Source organism: Urocitellus parryii, chromosome X, assembly GCF_045843805.1.
Source record: "Urocitellus parryii isolate mUroPar1 chromosome X, mUroPar1.hap1, whole genome shotgun sequence".
NCBI classification, from domain to species: Eukaryota; Metazoa; Chordata; class Mammalia; order Rodentia; family Sciuridae; genus Urocitellus; species Urocitellus parryii.
This window is the reverse complement of record NC_135547.1, coordinates 60,264,819-60,280,485: the sequence shown is the minus strand read 5'-3', so window position 1 is coordinate 60,280,485 and position 15,667 is coordinate 60,264,819. Positions and strand designations below refer to the sequence as shown.

Below are 15,667 nucleotides of genomic sequence, written 5' to 3'. Positions count from 1 at the left end.
GCCAGAATAACACACCCAAATGAGAACTGTGTTCTCCAGAAATCTAAATAGACCTGTTAGACATTGTGCTGCTTTCTTGGTTTAAGGGGGGACCAGCCGTAACCATTTATCCTTTACCTTAGGATAGATATCACAGAATGTCCACAACACTGGAATTCTAGAAATTTCACTGAGGTGGAAGACCCTTGAATTTTAGTCAGATTTATTTTCTATTCTATGACATGCAAATGCTTTATCAATAAGTCCAGAATAGTTGCTTTCCCTTACACCCTTGGTTCAAGCAGTATAATGTCATCAGTGTATCAGTGTAATACCTTGTGGAAAATAAAGGTGACGAGAGTCCCTATGAATTAAGTTATGACACAGGGCTGGAGAGTTGATATATCCCTGAGGTAGGACAGTAAGGGTGTATTGCTGGCCTTACCAGCTGAAAACAAATTCCTTCTGGTGGGCTTTATGAATAAGAATGGAGAAAAAGACAAATTCCAGATCATGAGGTGCATCTCACGTACCAGACAATATATTATCTGCTCAAGCAAGGAAATCACATCTGGCTTAGCAACTGCAATTGCAGTCACCACTTAAGTTTGTGATATCCCACTATCATTCTCCAAATCCATTAATCTTATGCATGGGCCAATAAGAGTTTTATATGACCCTTGCATTTTGTAGTCTGTCATGGTGGTAGTGATCTCTAAGATCCTTTCAGGGTATGATATTATTTTCTTATTTACTATTTTCCTAGGTAGAGATAGCTCAAACAACTTGCATTTGGCCTTTACCATCACTTCACAGGTTAGGGAACTAATATGGGAATTCTTCCCAGTGCTAAGAATACCTATCCCAATTATATGTTTGGGACTGGGAAAAGGACCATAGGATTGGTTGGAGACTCACTGTGAGCCATACCTGAGCTAAATGTCTGTTGATCACAAGATGTGCATAAGCCCCTACTCTTAACTAGAGGGCTACAATGATGTTTTGGATCTCCTTGAATAAGTGTCAGTCAGTGTACACTAAACCTTGAAAGATCTGATTATTTTCTTTCACCCAATGTTCAGTTACCCTGGGAAACGGCCATAGGGGTGGGTACCCAAGACTTTTGGAACCCACATCTTACTAACATGTGTCCCAATGCTGAACATGGAGGTATAGGATTTAATATAAACTCCCTGCTGGGTTTTAGTCGTATTGATCTGATTCTTCTTTAGCTATTTGCCTGTTCATCCCTTTTGGAATGAGACTGTATACAGTGTACCATTGTATCTTGGAAATATGTAACTTTCTTTTTAATTTTACAGGGGCTCACAGCTAAAAGTATGCCCTGAGTCTCAGATGAGACTTTGGACTTGGAGATTGGGGCACAATGGAACTGATAAGACAAAGAGAAATCTTGGAGATGCACTTTGCGTTGTGAGATAGACATGAGCCTTTGGAGACCAGGAGCAGAATGTTATGGTTTGGATCTTAAATATCCTCCAAAAGCTCATGTGTTGAAGGCTTGGTCCCTAGCCTTTGGTACTCTGGGGAGGTGGTGGAAACTGTAGGAGGTGGGACCTATTTGAGGGAAGTAGGTCACTGGGGGCATGCCCTCAAAAACTATATTGGAACCCTGGCCTCTTCTTCCTTTTCTCTCTTTTGCTTCCTGACTGCCATGAGGTGAGAAGCTTTGCTTCACCACATACTGTCTGTACTGTCTGCCAGCATGTTTAGCTTTGCCACAGGTCTAGAAACCATATATCCAAGTGGCTATATTTAAACATCTGAAACTGTGAGCCAAAATAAACATTTTCTCTTTTTAAGTTGTTTATCTTAGGTATTTTGTCACAGTGATGGAAAGTTGACTAGCAGTGACAAGAGTCTAAGAATGTTTTCTCAGTATTTCTAAATGTTCCTCACCCTGATGCAGGTTCAAGAAAATGGACAAAATTACCCCATCCACACTGCTAGAGCTTGCTGCACAGAGTCTAGTGAGTAATGAGGATGCAGCCATCTGTGCTCTTGAGGAACTCCCAAGAGACCTTTTTGTTCCATTGTTCGTTGCTGCCTTCATGGGCGGGCGTAAGAAGATACTGAAGGCAATGGTGAGAATTTGGCCGTTTCGCTGTCTCCATATCGGGGCACTGAGTGTACGAGAGCCACACTATGAAATCTGGAAAGCCATGATTGATGGTCTTCAGACCCTGCCTGCACAGAACTCTCCTATTTGGTAAGACTATGTGTAATAGAGATGTGGTAAGCTGGCAAGAAATTATACATGTGCTTTGGGCAGAAGAGGGCCTATCAGTCTCCAGTAGGTAGTTAAGGGTGAATGCTGGAGATCTCCTTGAGGCTGTTGTTAAACACTTGGGGTCACTTTAAAGATTAATCTCTCATAGAGTTGATTTTGGAATAAAGATGATTGAGGATATTATTCTTGGCTTTACACATTGGGCATTATTACATAGAAGGGCATGAGCATCCAGACTGTGGAGAATCAGAGGATGGCTAAAACAATGAAATTTTTTTTTTATTTTGCATGGTAAACTTTTAATGGCAGATAGTATATGGAGTAAAGACCAGGGATAAAAGGTTTTTCTTCTTCTTCTCTTCATTGATCCTATTGGATTGTATTAAAATCTGCTACAACTCAGATGTGTTATCTCCCCTTTTCCCTACAGGGGGCCAAAACTGAGGATCCTAGATTTAAGGCAGGATGCAGACTGCAGGACCACATGCTCTGAAATCAGGACCACATTACCTTTCTGTTTTCAGTCCTGTGTTTTCTCACAGCACTCTATCCTGAAACGACAAGAAGCTCAGCAGGGTGGTAGGCATATCAGAACTATAACCTCAAATTCTGAGCCTCGGGCACCCAGGGAACCCATGGAATTATTATTGGACCTTTCCCTTGATGGTAGCTTGCAAACAAGACAATTTCTTTCTTTCCTTCGGCGGAAAATTGAGCAGAGCTTTGGGTCCTTGCACCTCTGCTGTAGGGATTTGCAAATTGATAAAATGTCTGACTATAAAAGCATCCTGAAGTTTCTGGATCTGGTATGCATTGATCATCTTGGAATAGACCAGGCTTGTCTGAGTGAAGTCACTAGCCTTTTGGATCAGATGATCCACCTGGACAGCCTTAGTCTGTCTAAAATCCCTTTTAAATCTTGTAAGGGAAAAAACTTCAGAAATTTTCTCAACAATATTAGGCGGATGGACAACCTCCAAGAGCTCAGCTTGTCTTTCTTCTGCCTCACAAATCAACTGCACAAACTGCTCAGGTGAGGGGTTAGGGTGGTACCCTGAATGTCCCATTTTTAAGACAGGAAAGCAACCTTTCTTGGATATTCCTAAGCTTCTTTTACCTATTTTCCTTCTACCTAGCATGGGCACTGGTGGAAATTTGAAACTAGTCATGTTAGGAATATCTTACTAGAGTTAGGAGAAAGACAAGATTAGAAAAGTAAATGGTGGTCATTTGTTTATACATTCAGTCAACCATATGTAGATGCTATAATTCCATAAATATATTGGTAAAAAAAGACACAGCCCTTTTCCTGTTTTATTTTACAGGCTTGTAGAAAGGAAGGAGAGGCATTCAGATGGAGAATTGTATTATGCTGTAGTGCTGACACACATACTCATGGTCTGACTACAGTAATTAATACTGTCACGTCATTCTTGTTTTCCTCAAAGCTTAGGCCCTTAATGGAGAAAGTGTAATTTAGGAATAGATTAAAGGGAACCTTTAGTTGGTTGCTTTCCTATACCCAGCCCCACCAAAAAAGCAAAAAAGTTATAAAGCACTGAGTTAATTTTTTTCACTTAATCTTCTCTACAGTCCTGCGTAATAATTGATATTATACATATTCCAAAGATTTAAAAACTATATATTACATTTTGGAAAAGTAACTTTTACATAGTCACAAAGCTATTATCTAAATCCCACATTCTTAACCACTGTTGGACTATATATACAAAGTAATTTATTCTAGAGTCATATGTACTTATAATTCAAGACTCTGCCCTGTTCCAATCCTCATTCTTCAGAAATACATTTTTTTTTTCTCTACAGAGTCCTGCCACCTCAGTTGGATGCTTTGTATCTGTCTTTCTGTGGACTTTCTAGCAGAGACTTCATTGTTCTGTCCCAGAGCTCTCAGGCCTCCAACCTGAGACTGTTGAATCTCAGTAACAACCAGATATCTTGGGAAGTTTCTGAGTCATTCCAGATACTTCTGGAGAAGCTCTCAGGCACCCTACGGCATCTAGAGATAAATAGCTGCCTTATGACAGACTCTACACTCTCTGTTGTCATCCCAGCCCTAAGCCGCTGTTCTCACCTTCGTGTCCTTAGCTTTGCCTCCAATCCCATATCAATGCCTACTCTGACGAATCTTCTTCAGCACTTAACAGGCTTGATGGAGTTGAAGCATGTGATTTATCCAATCCCTGTTCATTGCTATGAACAATGGCAGTTTAATGGCAGTTTAGACCAACAGAAGCTTGTTGAAGTACAAGCAGAATTGAAGGCAATGCTGGAGGCAGTAAACCGGAATGACATGCACTGGGCCACTTGTCCTGAGTAATTTTCACAGTACAAAGAGTTGTTTCAATACTTATGTGTGGCCTTTAAAACATTCAGTGTTCTTGCCTGAATCTCAAGTTGTGGAGACACATGTAAAATTCCATTGTTCTAGAAAACTGGTGTTAGAGAACTTATATATGTAACTGATCTGTGTAGAAGAAGAATTCTAAGAAAATAGAGGGCTCTGAGAAGTCCTGTGGGTCTCTTATCTATTGTCCTTCTCCTTGTTAACTCACCACAGTGTTAGGTGTATGATGTGAGCTGGCCCAATCATAGTACAAGATGTCCTTATCTACACTGATGGGTACTTGACACAGGTCAGGACAATTTGAGTACTTCTTGGATGCCTTTGTGAAGTAGGTGGCAGTTATTGAAGCTGATAATTTTATCCCCTGAGTTACTTTAATCTTCCTGTATTTAAGGTTGCCTTAGGTTGCTTGTAAAAAAAAAAATCTGCAACTAAAGGGGGGAAAAACTATGCCTCTACCTACCCACTTCATCTTCAACCATACATTGCTACCTCCTTTTCTAGGTCTCAGATACCTGGGGCTAAGTTGTTCTTTATTTCACGCACACTCACCAAGGATCTGTTATAAGTTAGATGTACTAAAAAGCAAATGAGACAAAGTCCCTACCTCAAGTCACTCAAAGAACAGATGTTCTATGATTTATCTATCCCTCTAATCTTTCTTAGGACATTTTGGAAAATTATTTATTCCTCCTATGAATAAGATTTTGTTTTCACTTCTACCTTTAACATACTATTTTCAAAACAAACTGGTTCCTAAGCTATTGAATAGCTCCTCAACTATTAAACCTCAAGTGAAAGGCTTTCTCTTCTCTCAATTTATCATCAGTTGCTCTCTTTTAATGTATTGTGTACATTTCATTCATGATATAAATATGCTATATTTATCTGCTCCTTCTCTTTCACTAGAGTTATCCTGTTCACTATGGTACACACTAGCCATATTGTGTCTAGTGAGCACTAGAAATTTGGCCAATCCAAAATGGTGATGTACTTTTAAATAAAAAAGGTACATCTGTATGCTCAAGACATTGTAAGAAAAAAAAGATATAAAGTAACTAATTAATAATGTACTTATAACATTTACATGTTGAAATAATAGCATACTGCATTTTGAAGACATAGTAAGAAAATGCAAAATTCGTTAATTTGTTCCTATTGCTTACATGTTGAAATGCCAACATCACTGAATTTCAATGACTTAGTAACCAAAAGAATTGAAAATAACTAATAATTAATGTATAAGGTTTTTTGTTGAAATGAAAACAGAGTGCATTTTAAAGACTTAGCAAGATAGATTAATGTCAAAGTAATACATTTATGTTTCTATGTTGAAATGATAACATACTGCATTTCAGACTGACTCAATGAAAAAAGAAATAAGTTTTGTTCTTATTGTGTACACACTGAAATGGTATAACACTATATGTTAAAGACTTATAGAAAAAATGTAAAGATTAATTAAAATAGTTAATTTAATTTTGTTCCATTTTTAGTGATAACAATCTACATTCAAACTTGGAAAAATGTGAAAATAACTATAATTTATATGTAGTATTTTCTTGATAAAACATAGCATCTCAAAGACTTAAACACAAAGAATGTAAAATTATTCATATTTTTCATAGTGCTTATATTTTGAAGTGATAATTTACAACATTTCAAAGTCCTACTAACTTGTGAAATTAATGAGCTATCAAACTAGTTATGTTTTTTGGCATTTTTGTGTTAAATAAAATATATTATTAAAATTAAATTCACCTGTACCTTTTAGCTTTTGCTTTATCCAGTGTGGCTCTTACTATATATTTTCTGCATAAGCTGGGTTCCCTTGCTGTCTGAACTACAATTTTGATTAATCAATATGAAATAGTAGTAGGATATTGGTTGGGGAGTTGTCAAATAGGGAGAGACTGGAGTATTTCCTCCCCTACCCCCATCCTGCTTTGGTGCCATAATTCTGTTAGTGGCACCATATCCTGAAGTTAAAACTATAGCAAATCACAAAGGGACAATTAGGAATACTATTGGTGTGATGTTGACAATATAAATATAAATGACATGTTTATACATTTCTATTGCAAGGCTGGTGGCTTCTAATTCATTGTTTTTAGCAGACTGGAAGAATCACTGAATTGAATTGTCAGCTAGGGGATGACTAAAAATAATTGTTAAGGACATCATAAGATATTCAAAGAATTTGTTGCTATTATTTACAACAAAGTTCCTCTATTGCTATTTGTCATGGAATGCAGATTGACAAAAGAGCAGAAATTAATTTTGTTTCCTGCAGCAGGCCTGATTCTTTAGGACTCATTTCAAAAGCATATTTCATTAGGAATGCAGAACTGCTGTATTGCCCTTTAGAATAATAAGAGTAAAATGAGAGCCTCAAGAATAAACAAGCTTCAGAGTAAAAAATTCCACTGTTATCTAAGGTTACTGTATAGTAACCTGGAAAGAGCATATATGTATTTTTTTATCTTGGAGAAAAAGCCAAAAAACCTTGCATGTCCATAAATTTACTTGAACCTATCAGAGAGCTAATGTCATTAGAGGGCTACCTAGTACACAGAATTCCAAGGAGGGTCAGGCATCTCCAGGGATAGACTGGATGAACAGACCAGTGGCATACCACTAAAGAAGGAGGACTAGCTACCATATTTATGGGTTAGAAGAATTAACTGAGTATTTTAATGAATTGCTAAAGATCAAGTATAGGCTACTGTCACAGTGTAAAATCCTGGAAGCACCAAACACAAAGTTCACACTCAACTTTTAGGCTTTTTGCCAGGGATCCATACTAGTTGTTTCACAGAGAGATTAGGAGCAGTGTAAGACTGCAGAAAGGGCTAAGTCACTGCTACATAAAAAACATGAATCCTTAACCCCTGCCTTTATGCTTCTCTGATATGAATCAAATATACTGAGTGAACTTTATCATCTACAAGTCACATGTAAACATGCATTGCATGCAAACTGTATAAGGCAAAAAAAAAAAAAACAAAACCTACCATGAGGAGAGTGTCAAAGAGTCATGGCCTCATATCCTTTAGGAGTAATATTAGAGATCTGCTACTACCCACACAATCAGAAAACTAAGTCAAGAGTTTGGCTGCCACATGGCAGAAAAGCAGGAATTCAAAAAAGACCCCTAGAAACCTAGATACATAAAGCTTGTTGAAGGTTGAGCCTGGATAAAGAGAATGGAGAAAAGTCCAGCTCACCAATATCATGGGAAAAAGCACTACATAAAAAGCAGATGTTTACATGGGAGAGATGTGAAAGTGAGGAAGGAGATTCTGCCTATGGTACAGAAATAGAGATGACTGAAAGCAGAGGATGGATCAGGGACACTGAAAAATAAAAGCTTTTGGGCCAACCCACCACACTAAGAACAAGGTAACAGAAGAATTTGAAGCCTGTGGTACCGGGAAAATAGTCATTTAGACAACAAAACAAAACCCGGCTCAACTCCTGAATAAAAATTACTCCAAGCTGTAATGCAAGCAAACATTAATAGTATTAGGAGGAGTGTTTAACATTTATGCATATTTTCTGTATTAGGGCATATTTACTTCTTAGTCAACCATCTTAGAAGAGACAGTGTTTTCTTCCAAGGAAGAAGGCAGATTTGTTTGGTGTGTGCATAATGAAATCCATGCCTCCCTTTGGGGAAAAGGTAGGTATGATTGTTGATAGTCCCATTATAAGATTGAGGTCCCCTAAACTCAGGATTCCTCATCTATGATGCAAGCCCACCATGCACAGCTTTCTCCTGAGACATTCAAAATCACTTGTCTAGGACTTGAAGTGGGGAACAAAAGGAAACAGCACAAATATAAATCTCATTCTGCCTGCTGCACTGAGAGTAATAAAATTCTTTCTGACCCAGAAGTCTCATGTTTTCTGCCAGAATGATTCTGTATGAGACTATAGCAGATTATTTACAAGTAGAATAAAATCACACATCCTTGATATTTTTGATAGCTTTGATGGTAAAGATGGGATGTTGACAAAAACCTTGATCTATAAAAGATGATAAGGAAAGCGTTATTTTCCTGGGTTAGGAGATCTGAGAAGGCTGCGCAGGATCCAGTAGTTAATGTTCTTACCCAAAGTGGTAAATGGCAGTGATTAAGGGTTTCTACTGTCCTACTGCAATGAATGATTCTTTGCTTGCTACTCACTGTCCTCCAGGGGAAAGGAGGAAGGAATGCTATGATAATGGGGCAGCATGGTGCCCTTCAATCCCAACAGAAAGGCAACATGGCCAGGAGTGGTGGCACATGCCTGTAATCCCAGGTGCTCAGGAGGCTGAGGTAGAAGGATCACAAGTTCAAAGCCAGCCTCAGCAAAAGTGAGGTCCTAAGCAACTCAGTAAGACCTTGTCTCTAAATGAAATACAAAAAAGGATTGGGGATATGGCTCAGTGGTTGAGTACCCCTAAATTCAATCCTTGGTGCCCCCCCAAAAAATGTAACATGACTATGGCTGCTGAATTAAGAAGCCCCAGAGTTAAATTAGGTGATGTCAACAAGGAGTATATTAAATTTGTGGGTGGACCAAAAACAAGCTCATATGTTGAAATGGGGCCACTGCACACAAGTTGGAAATAAAAATAAATGCAAAGCCTTTCTTACTGGTGGATTGCTACTCTTATTTTTCCTTCAATGCCATTCATTTGTTTCTCTTTGTCATCCATAATCTCAGCCTCTTTTTTCCCCAAAGGCTCTTTGTCTTTTTTTTAAATAAAAAAGGGTATCTAGCACTGATCATTAAAAAAAAAATCATACCCAGTTTTCACCGGATAGGTGAGAGCCAGGCTTAGGGTCTCTGCAGTTTCATTTGTACTCTCATGACCCACTACTAAGGCTTTGTGGTTTCAAAAGATGTTGGAAATGGGCCTGAGGGTGTAGCTTAGTGGTCGACCTCAGGTTTAGCAGGCACAAGGCTGGTTTGATGCCCAGCACCAAAAAAAAAAAAAAAAAAAAAAAAAAGAAAGAAAGAAAGAAAAAAGAAATGGGCAAATGATGGAACAGCCAGGACTTAGAGACACCTCCATATCCAGGATCCTAGGCCTGGCTTCTGATACCTCCTGTATCTAAGCACATGCCACAGCAGCACTAAGACAGCTAGGTGAGGGAGGAAGCAGGTACTGAGTGGACCAGAGCAGGTGGGTGGACCGGACTTGTACTATCTTCTCCATGGATGTCTGCATAATCTCAGCCTTTTTAATAAAAAATTTGAGTGTTCCGTACAACCTCGAAAAAGAGAGGACTCAAATATTTTTTATGTGGCAAAGTAGAACATAAGAAAATTTATAATTTAAACTATTTGTTAGCATACAATTCAATGGCCTTAAGAACATTAACACTGTTATGAAACCATTAGGACTATCCATCTCTTAACATTTTCATTATCCCAAACTGAAACTTTGTGCCTATTAAACAATAACTTACTATGTCATCTTTACAAAAAAGGAGAACTGTAAAATACCATGTTCCTCAAAAGCTCTTTTCATTCCCAGGAACCTAGATAAGTTACAGGAATAATGAAAGGAGGCCCAGACTAGAGTGTCCAGATAAATACTATCTTGAAGGACACTGACTATCTCAAATATACTCCCAATAAGGAAGACAAGTGATATCTGTAGAAACTGCTTTCTTATTCATACATCAGTGCAAATACTCTTTGGGATGCTGATAGTAAAAGGAACAAAATGAACTGAGGAAACAAATAATGTCACTCTTTTATAATCTAAATAATAAATCCCTGTCCCAATGGTAACTGATACAGATCAGAGTACCATGGAGAGTGAAGTGCCTACCCAGCCAGCTGCCACTAGACCAAGCATTATGGAGGCAATGGAGGCACTATTTTCTGATGAAGCACTAGAATTGTTCTGTTAAATGGCGATTTACCTGTCCAGCCCTTTACCACTGGACTTTCTGACAGAATACCTGTCTAACCCATCACCAGAAGATCTTCCCCATAACATTTTCTCATAAACTTTATGTCTTACATTTCATCTCTGGGTGTCTACTTTGGTCTCACAGCAACTTACCCCATTGAGGGAGTGGGGAACAGATGTTATACTTCCCCTCTTTCCCATCCCTAATAAACACTATCTACTTTGTCCATTAATTTTATTATACTATTTCATATGAAAGGAATAATATATTTTTCATTTTGTCTTCTTTCTCTTATCATAATGTTTCAAGATTTATTTATATAGCATAATATCAGAATTTCATTCCTTTTAAGACATGACAGCATTCCACTGTGTGTGTGTGTGTATGTATGCCATATTTTGTTTATCCATTAATCTAAACAGAGAAAATGGGGTGATTGCTGTCTTTTGACTATTATGAATAATGCTGCTATGAATATTGGTGTGCAAATATTGGTTCAAGTCCCTCCTTTTAATACATTTGAGTATATACCTAGAAGTAGAATTACTGGGCCATATGGTGTTTCTATGTTTAATTTTTTTTTTACTAATAGTCACATTTTTTTCTATAGTGAATGCACCCTTTTAAATTCCCATCAGAGGCTGGGGCTGTAGCTCAGTGGCAGAGTGCTGGCTTAGCATGTGTGAGGCACTGGGTTCAATCCTCAGCACCACATAAAAATAAACAAATAAAATAAAGGCATGCTGTTCATCTACAACTACAAAAAATAAAATTAAAGTCCCATCAGTAGGCATAAGTGTATCAATTTCTCAACATTCTTGTCAATACTTTTTTTTTCGTTTTTAAGATAACAGGCATCCTAATGTATGTGAAGTAGTATGTCATTATAGTTTTGATTAGAATTTCCCCAGTGATTATAAATGTTGACTTTTTTGGTACCAGAGATTGAATTCAGGGGCACTCAACCACTGAGCCACATCCCCACCCCTATTTTGTATTTTATTTAGAGACAGGGTCTCACTGAGTTGCTTAGTGCCTCACTTTTGCTGAGGATGGTTTTGGACTTGCAATCCTCCTGCCTCAGCCTCCCAAGCAGCTGGGATTAAAGGCATGTGCCACTGCACTTGGTGAGCACCTGTTTGTATTCCATAGGACATCCATATATCTTCTTTGAGAAAGGTTTGTTCAACTCCTTTTTCCCATTTTTTAAAAAAATATTTTTAGTTGTATATGGACACAAAACTTTATTTTATTCATTTTTATGTGGTACTTAGGATCAAACCCAATGCCTCATATATGTGAGGCAAGTGTTTTACCACTGAGCCACTACCCCAGCCCTCCTTTGCTCATTTTTTAATGGGCTCTTTGTAGATAACTACTTTGGGTAGTATTGATATCTTGACAATATTTTTTGTAATCCATGAACACAGAATACATTTTCTTTATTTATGCTTTCTTTAAATCCTTTCAGCAAATGTTTTGACATATTCAGTATAAAAGTCTTTAACTTCCTTGATTGATTTTTCTGAAGTGTTTTTTATAAAAGTAGCCATTTTAAAAAATTCTTTTAGTTGTAGGTGGACTTAATACCTTTATTTTATTTATTTATTTTTTTTATGTGGTGCTGAGGATTGACCCCAGTACCTCACACATGCTACACAAGTGTTCTACCACTGAGCTATAGCTGCACCCCAAAGTAATCATTATCTTTGCAAAAGTAATTGTTTTCTTCATTTCTTTTTAAATAATTTATTTTAGTGCATAAAATACAAATGGTTTTGCTTGTTGATATTTTATCTTACAACTTACACTTGTGTAGCATGTGTGAGGATTGACCCCAGTACCTCACACATGCTACACAAGTGTTCTACCACTGAGCTATAGCTGCACCCCAAAGTAATCATTATCTTTGCAAAAGTAATTGTTTTCTTCATTTCTTTTTAAATAATTTATTTTAGTGCATAAAATACAAATGGTTTTGCTTGTTGATATTTTATCTTACAACTTTTGCTGCATTTGTTCATTACTTCTATGAGTTCATTTATGGAATCTTAAGGGGTTTCTACATATGATATCATGTTATCTTCAAAGAGGGATAATCACACTCTACTTTCCAAATTTGGATGCTTTTACATTCTTTCTCTTTTCTGATTGTACTGGCTAGTACTTCCAATGCTATGCCTAATAAAAGTGGCAAAGTGCTCATCTTTATCCTGTTCTATCTAAGAAAATACAAAAAAAATGGAGTTTCACCATTTAGTATGATGTTAAATGCAGGTTTCGTGGTAATTTCCATCTATTACTAGTTTGTTGAGTATTTTGTCATGAAAGGATGTCAACATTTTGTCAAGTTCTTTGTCTGAATCAATGGAGATATTCACATGGTGTTTTGTCTTCTATTAATGTGGTACATTACAATGATAGAGTGATTCTTGCATTCTGGGAATAAATCCCATAAAAATAATGACTATTATGAATATTATTCCAATGGTATATAATCTTTTCAGTGTAATATTGTTTTTCTCCCCCTAGTATTTTTATAGCTTTTTAAAATATTTTTAGTTGTTGATGGACTTTTATTTTATTCATTTATTTATATGTGGTGCTGAGAATTGAACCCAGTACTTCACACATGCTAGGCAAGCACTCTGCCACTGAGCCACAACCCCAGCTCTCACCCACTAATATTTTGTTTAGGATTTTTTGCACCAAAATTTATAAAAGATGGTGGTCTGTGATTCTCTTTTCTTGAAGTATTCTTGCCTACCTTGAGTAGTAGAGTAATGCTAACCTCATGAAATGAATTAGGAAGTATCTTTCCTCTTCGGGTTTTTAAAAATCTTTGGGAAGGATTGTTGTTCATTATTTTTCACCATTTTGTAGATTTCCCAGTGAAGTCGTCTGTTCCAGGGGTTTTCTTTTTTCCTTTTTTATGGGTACATAATAATTAGACAAAATAGTGGATTTCATTGTGATATATCTATCCATGCACCTAACATAATTTGGTCAGTTTCATTCTCCGGGGATTTTCTTTGTTGGAAAAGGTTTGGTTTCTGATTCAATGGGCTTATTAGTTATGAATCCATTTTTGTTTATTCATGATTAATATTGGTAGAATATTTCTAGGAATTTGTCCAATAAATATAGGCTTTCCAATTTGGGGTACATATTTATTCAAACTACTTGCTATAGTTTGTATCTGAAATGTTCCCTGAAAGGTCATGTGTTAAAGGCTCTGTAGCTAGCCTGTGGTACCATTGGGAGGTGTTAAAACCTATTAGATGTGGGATATAGTGGGAGGAAATTAGATCGCTGCAAAAATGACTTTGAAGGGGATACTGGGACCCTGGAACTTTTCTTTCTTACTTCTTGGCTCCTGTGAGGTGAAAAGCCCTCCTCCACCACATGTTCCCACTATGATGTGCTGTACTGCCACAGACTAAAAACAAGAAGTCCAAGTGATTATGGTCTAAAACCTCTGAAACAATGAGCCAAAATAAACCTTTTCTCCTTAGAAGGTGATCATCTCAAATATTTTGTCATAGTGGTAGAAAGCTGACTACTACAGTACATTCTTATCATCCTTTTTAGTTCTACAAAAGATACTGATATCCTCAATTTCATTTATTACTTTAGTAATTTGAATCTTCTATTTTCCTAGCCAATCTAACTCAAGGTTTATTATAGTTTGGTTATTAAATGTCCCCCACTGTCTCATGTGTTGAAAGTTTGGTCTCCAATTCATCAACATTCAGAGGTGGGGATTTTGGTAAGTGATTGGATCATGAGGGCTCTGACCTCATCAGTGGATTGATAATTTGACTACATAATCGGGAGATGGTGGACAATATAGGAGGTGGGACCTAGTTAAAGGAGAGAGTCTTTGGGGGTTTTATCTTGTCCTTGGCCCCTTTCTTTTTCTCTCCTTCCAAGCCACCATGAAATGAGCAGCTATGCACAACCACACCCTCTCTACCATGATATTGTCCATCACCATGCAATGGAGTCAGCTGATAATGAACTGAAACCTCTATAACCATGAGGCAAAATGAATATTTTCTCCTTTAATTGTTCATGTCAGGTCACAGGGACAAAAGCTTAGTAGCATGCAGTTTGTTTTTAGTTTTACTGATCTTTTCAAAGAAAATAACAATTTTATTTTCCTTATTGTGTTCCAATTGTTCCTTTTACTTATCTCTGTGATAATTTTTATGATGTATTTCTTTATGCTAATCTTGGCTTAATTTCTTCTTATTTTTCTAGTTTTTTAAGCCATAAAACTAGATTGTTAATTAGAAATATTTCTTCTTTCCAGTCAACACATAGAGCTATAAATCTTTTTTTTTATTGTTGGTCCTTCAAAACATTACATCTAACTTGATATATCATATTTCACAGTTTGATTCAAAAGGGTTATGAACTCCCATTTTTACCCCGTATACAGATTGCTGAATCACATCAGTTACATCAATTACATTTCCACTGATTTACATATTGCCCTTCTAGTGTCTGATGAATTCTGCTCTCTATCCTAACCTCTACTATCCCCCCTCCCCTCCCCACCCTTCCCCTCTTCTCTCTCAACCCCCTCTACTGTAAAACATTTCTTCCACTTGTATTATTCTTCCCTTACCCTTCACTTCCTCTTGTATGTAATTTTGTATAACCCTGAGGATCACCTTCCCTTTCCATGCAATTTCCCTTCTCTCTCCCTTTCCCTCCCCCCTCTCATCCCTATTAATGTTAATCTTCTTCTCCTGCTCTTTGTCCCTACTCTGTCCTTAGTTACTCCCCTTATATCAAAGAAGTCATTTGGCATTTGTTTTTTAAGGATTGGCTAGCTTCACTTAGCATAATCTGCTCTAATGCCATCCATTTCCCTCCAAATTCTATGATTTTGTCATTTCTTAATGCAGAGTAATACTCCATTGTGTATAAATGCCACATTTTTTTATCCATTCATCTATTGAAGGGCATCTAGGTTGGTTCCACAATCTTGCTATTGTGAATTGTGCTGCTATGAACATCGATGTAGCAGTGTCCCTGTAGCATGCTCTTATTAGGTCTTTGGGGAATAGACCGAGAAGGGGAATAGCTGGGTCAAATGGTGGTTCCATTCCCAGCTTTCCAAGAAATCTCCATACTGCTTTCCAC

General features: G+C 37.2%; 1 protein-coding gene across 1 annotated transcript; it reads left to right on the top strand.

Annotated features, from left to right (window-relative positions):
* Positions 1-1,919: 1,919 nt before the first annotated feature.
* LOC113175805 (melanoma antigen preferentially expressed in tumors-like) lies at positions 1,920-4,571 on the top strand. Its single transcript, XM_026380144.1, has 3 exons — positions 1,920-2,209; positions 2,661-3,263; positions 4,058-4,571. Exons 1-3 carry the CDS (start codon positions 1,920-1,922, stop codon positions 4,569-4,571), a joined length of 1,407 nt encoding a protein of 468 aa, XP_026235929.1.
* Positions 4,572-15,667: the final 11,096 nt, after the last annotated feature.

What these genes read in the sequence shown, in the direction of transcription:
- LOC113175805 (XM_026380144.1), top strand. Translation starts at nt 1,920, where the DNA reads ATGGACAAAATTACCCCATCCACACTGCTAGAGCTTGCTGCACAGAGT. An exon ending in GCACAGAACTCTCCTATTTG is followed by an intron (nt 2,210 to 2,660) that starts GTAAGACTATGT and finishes TTTTCCCTACAG; the next exon opens with GGGGCCAAAACTGAGGATCC. An exon ending in CAACTGCACAAACTGCTCAG is followed by an intron (nt 3,264 to 4,057) that starts GTGAGGGGTTAG and finishes TTTTCTCTACAG; the next exon opens with AGTCCTGCCACCTCAGTTGG.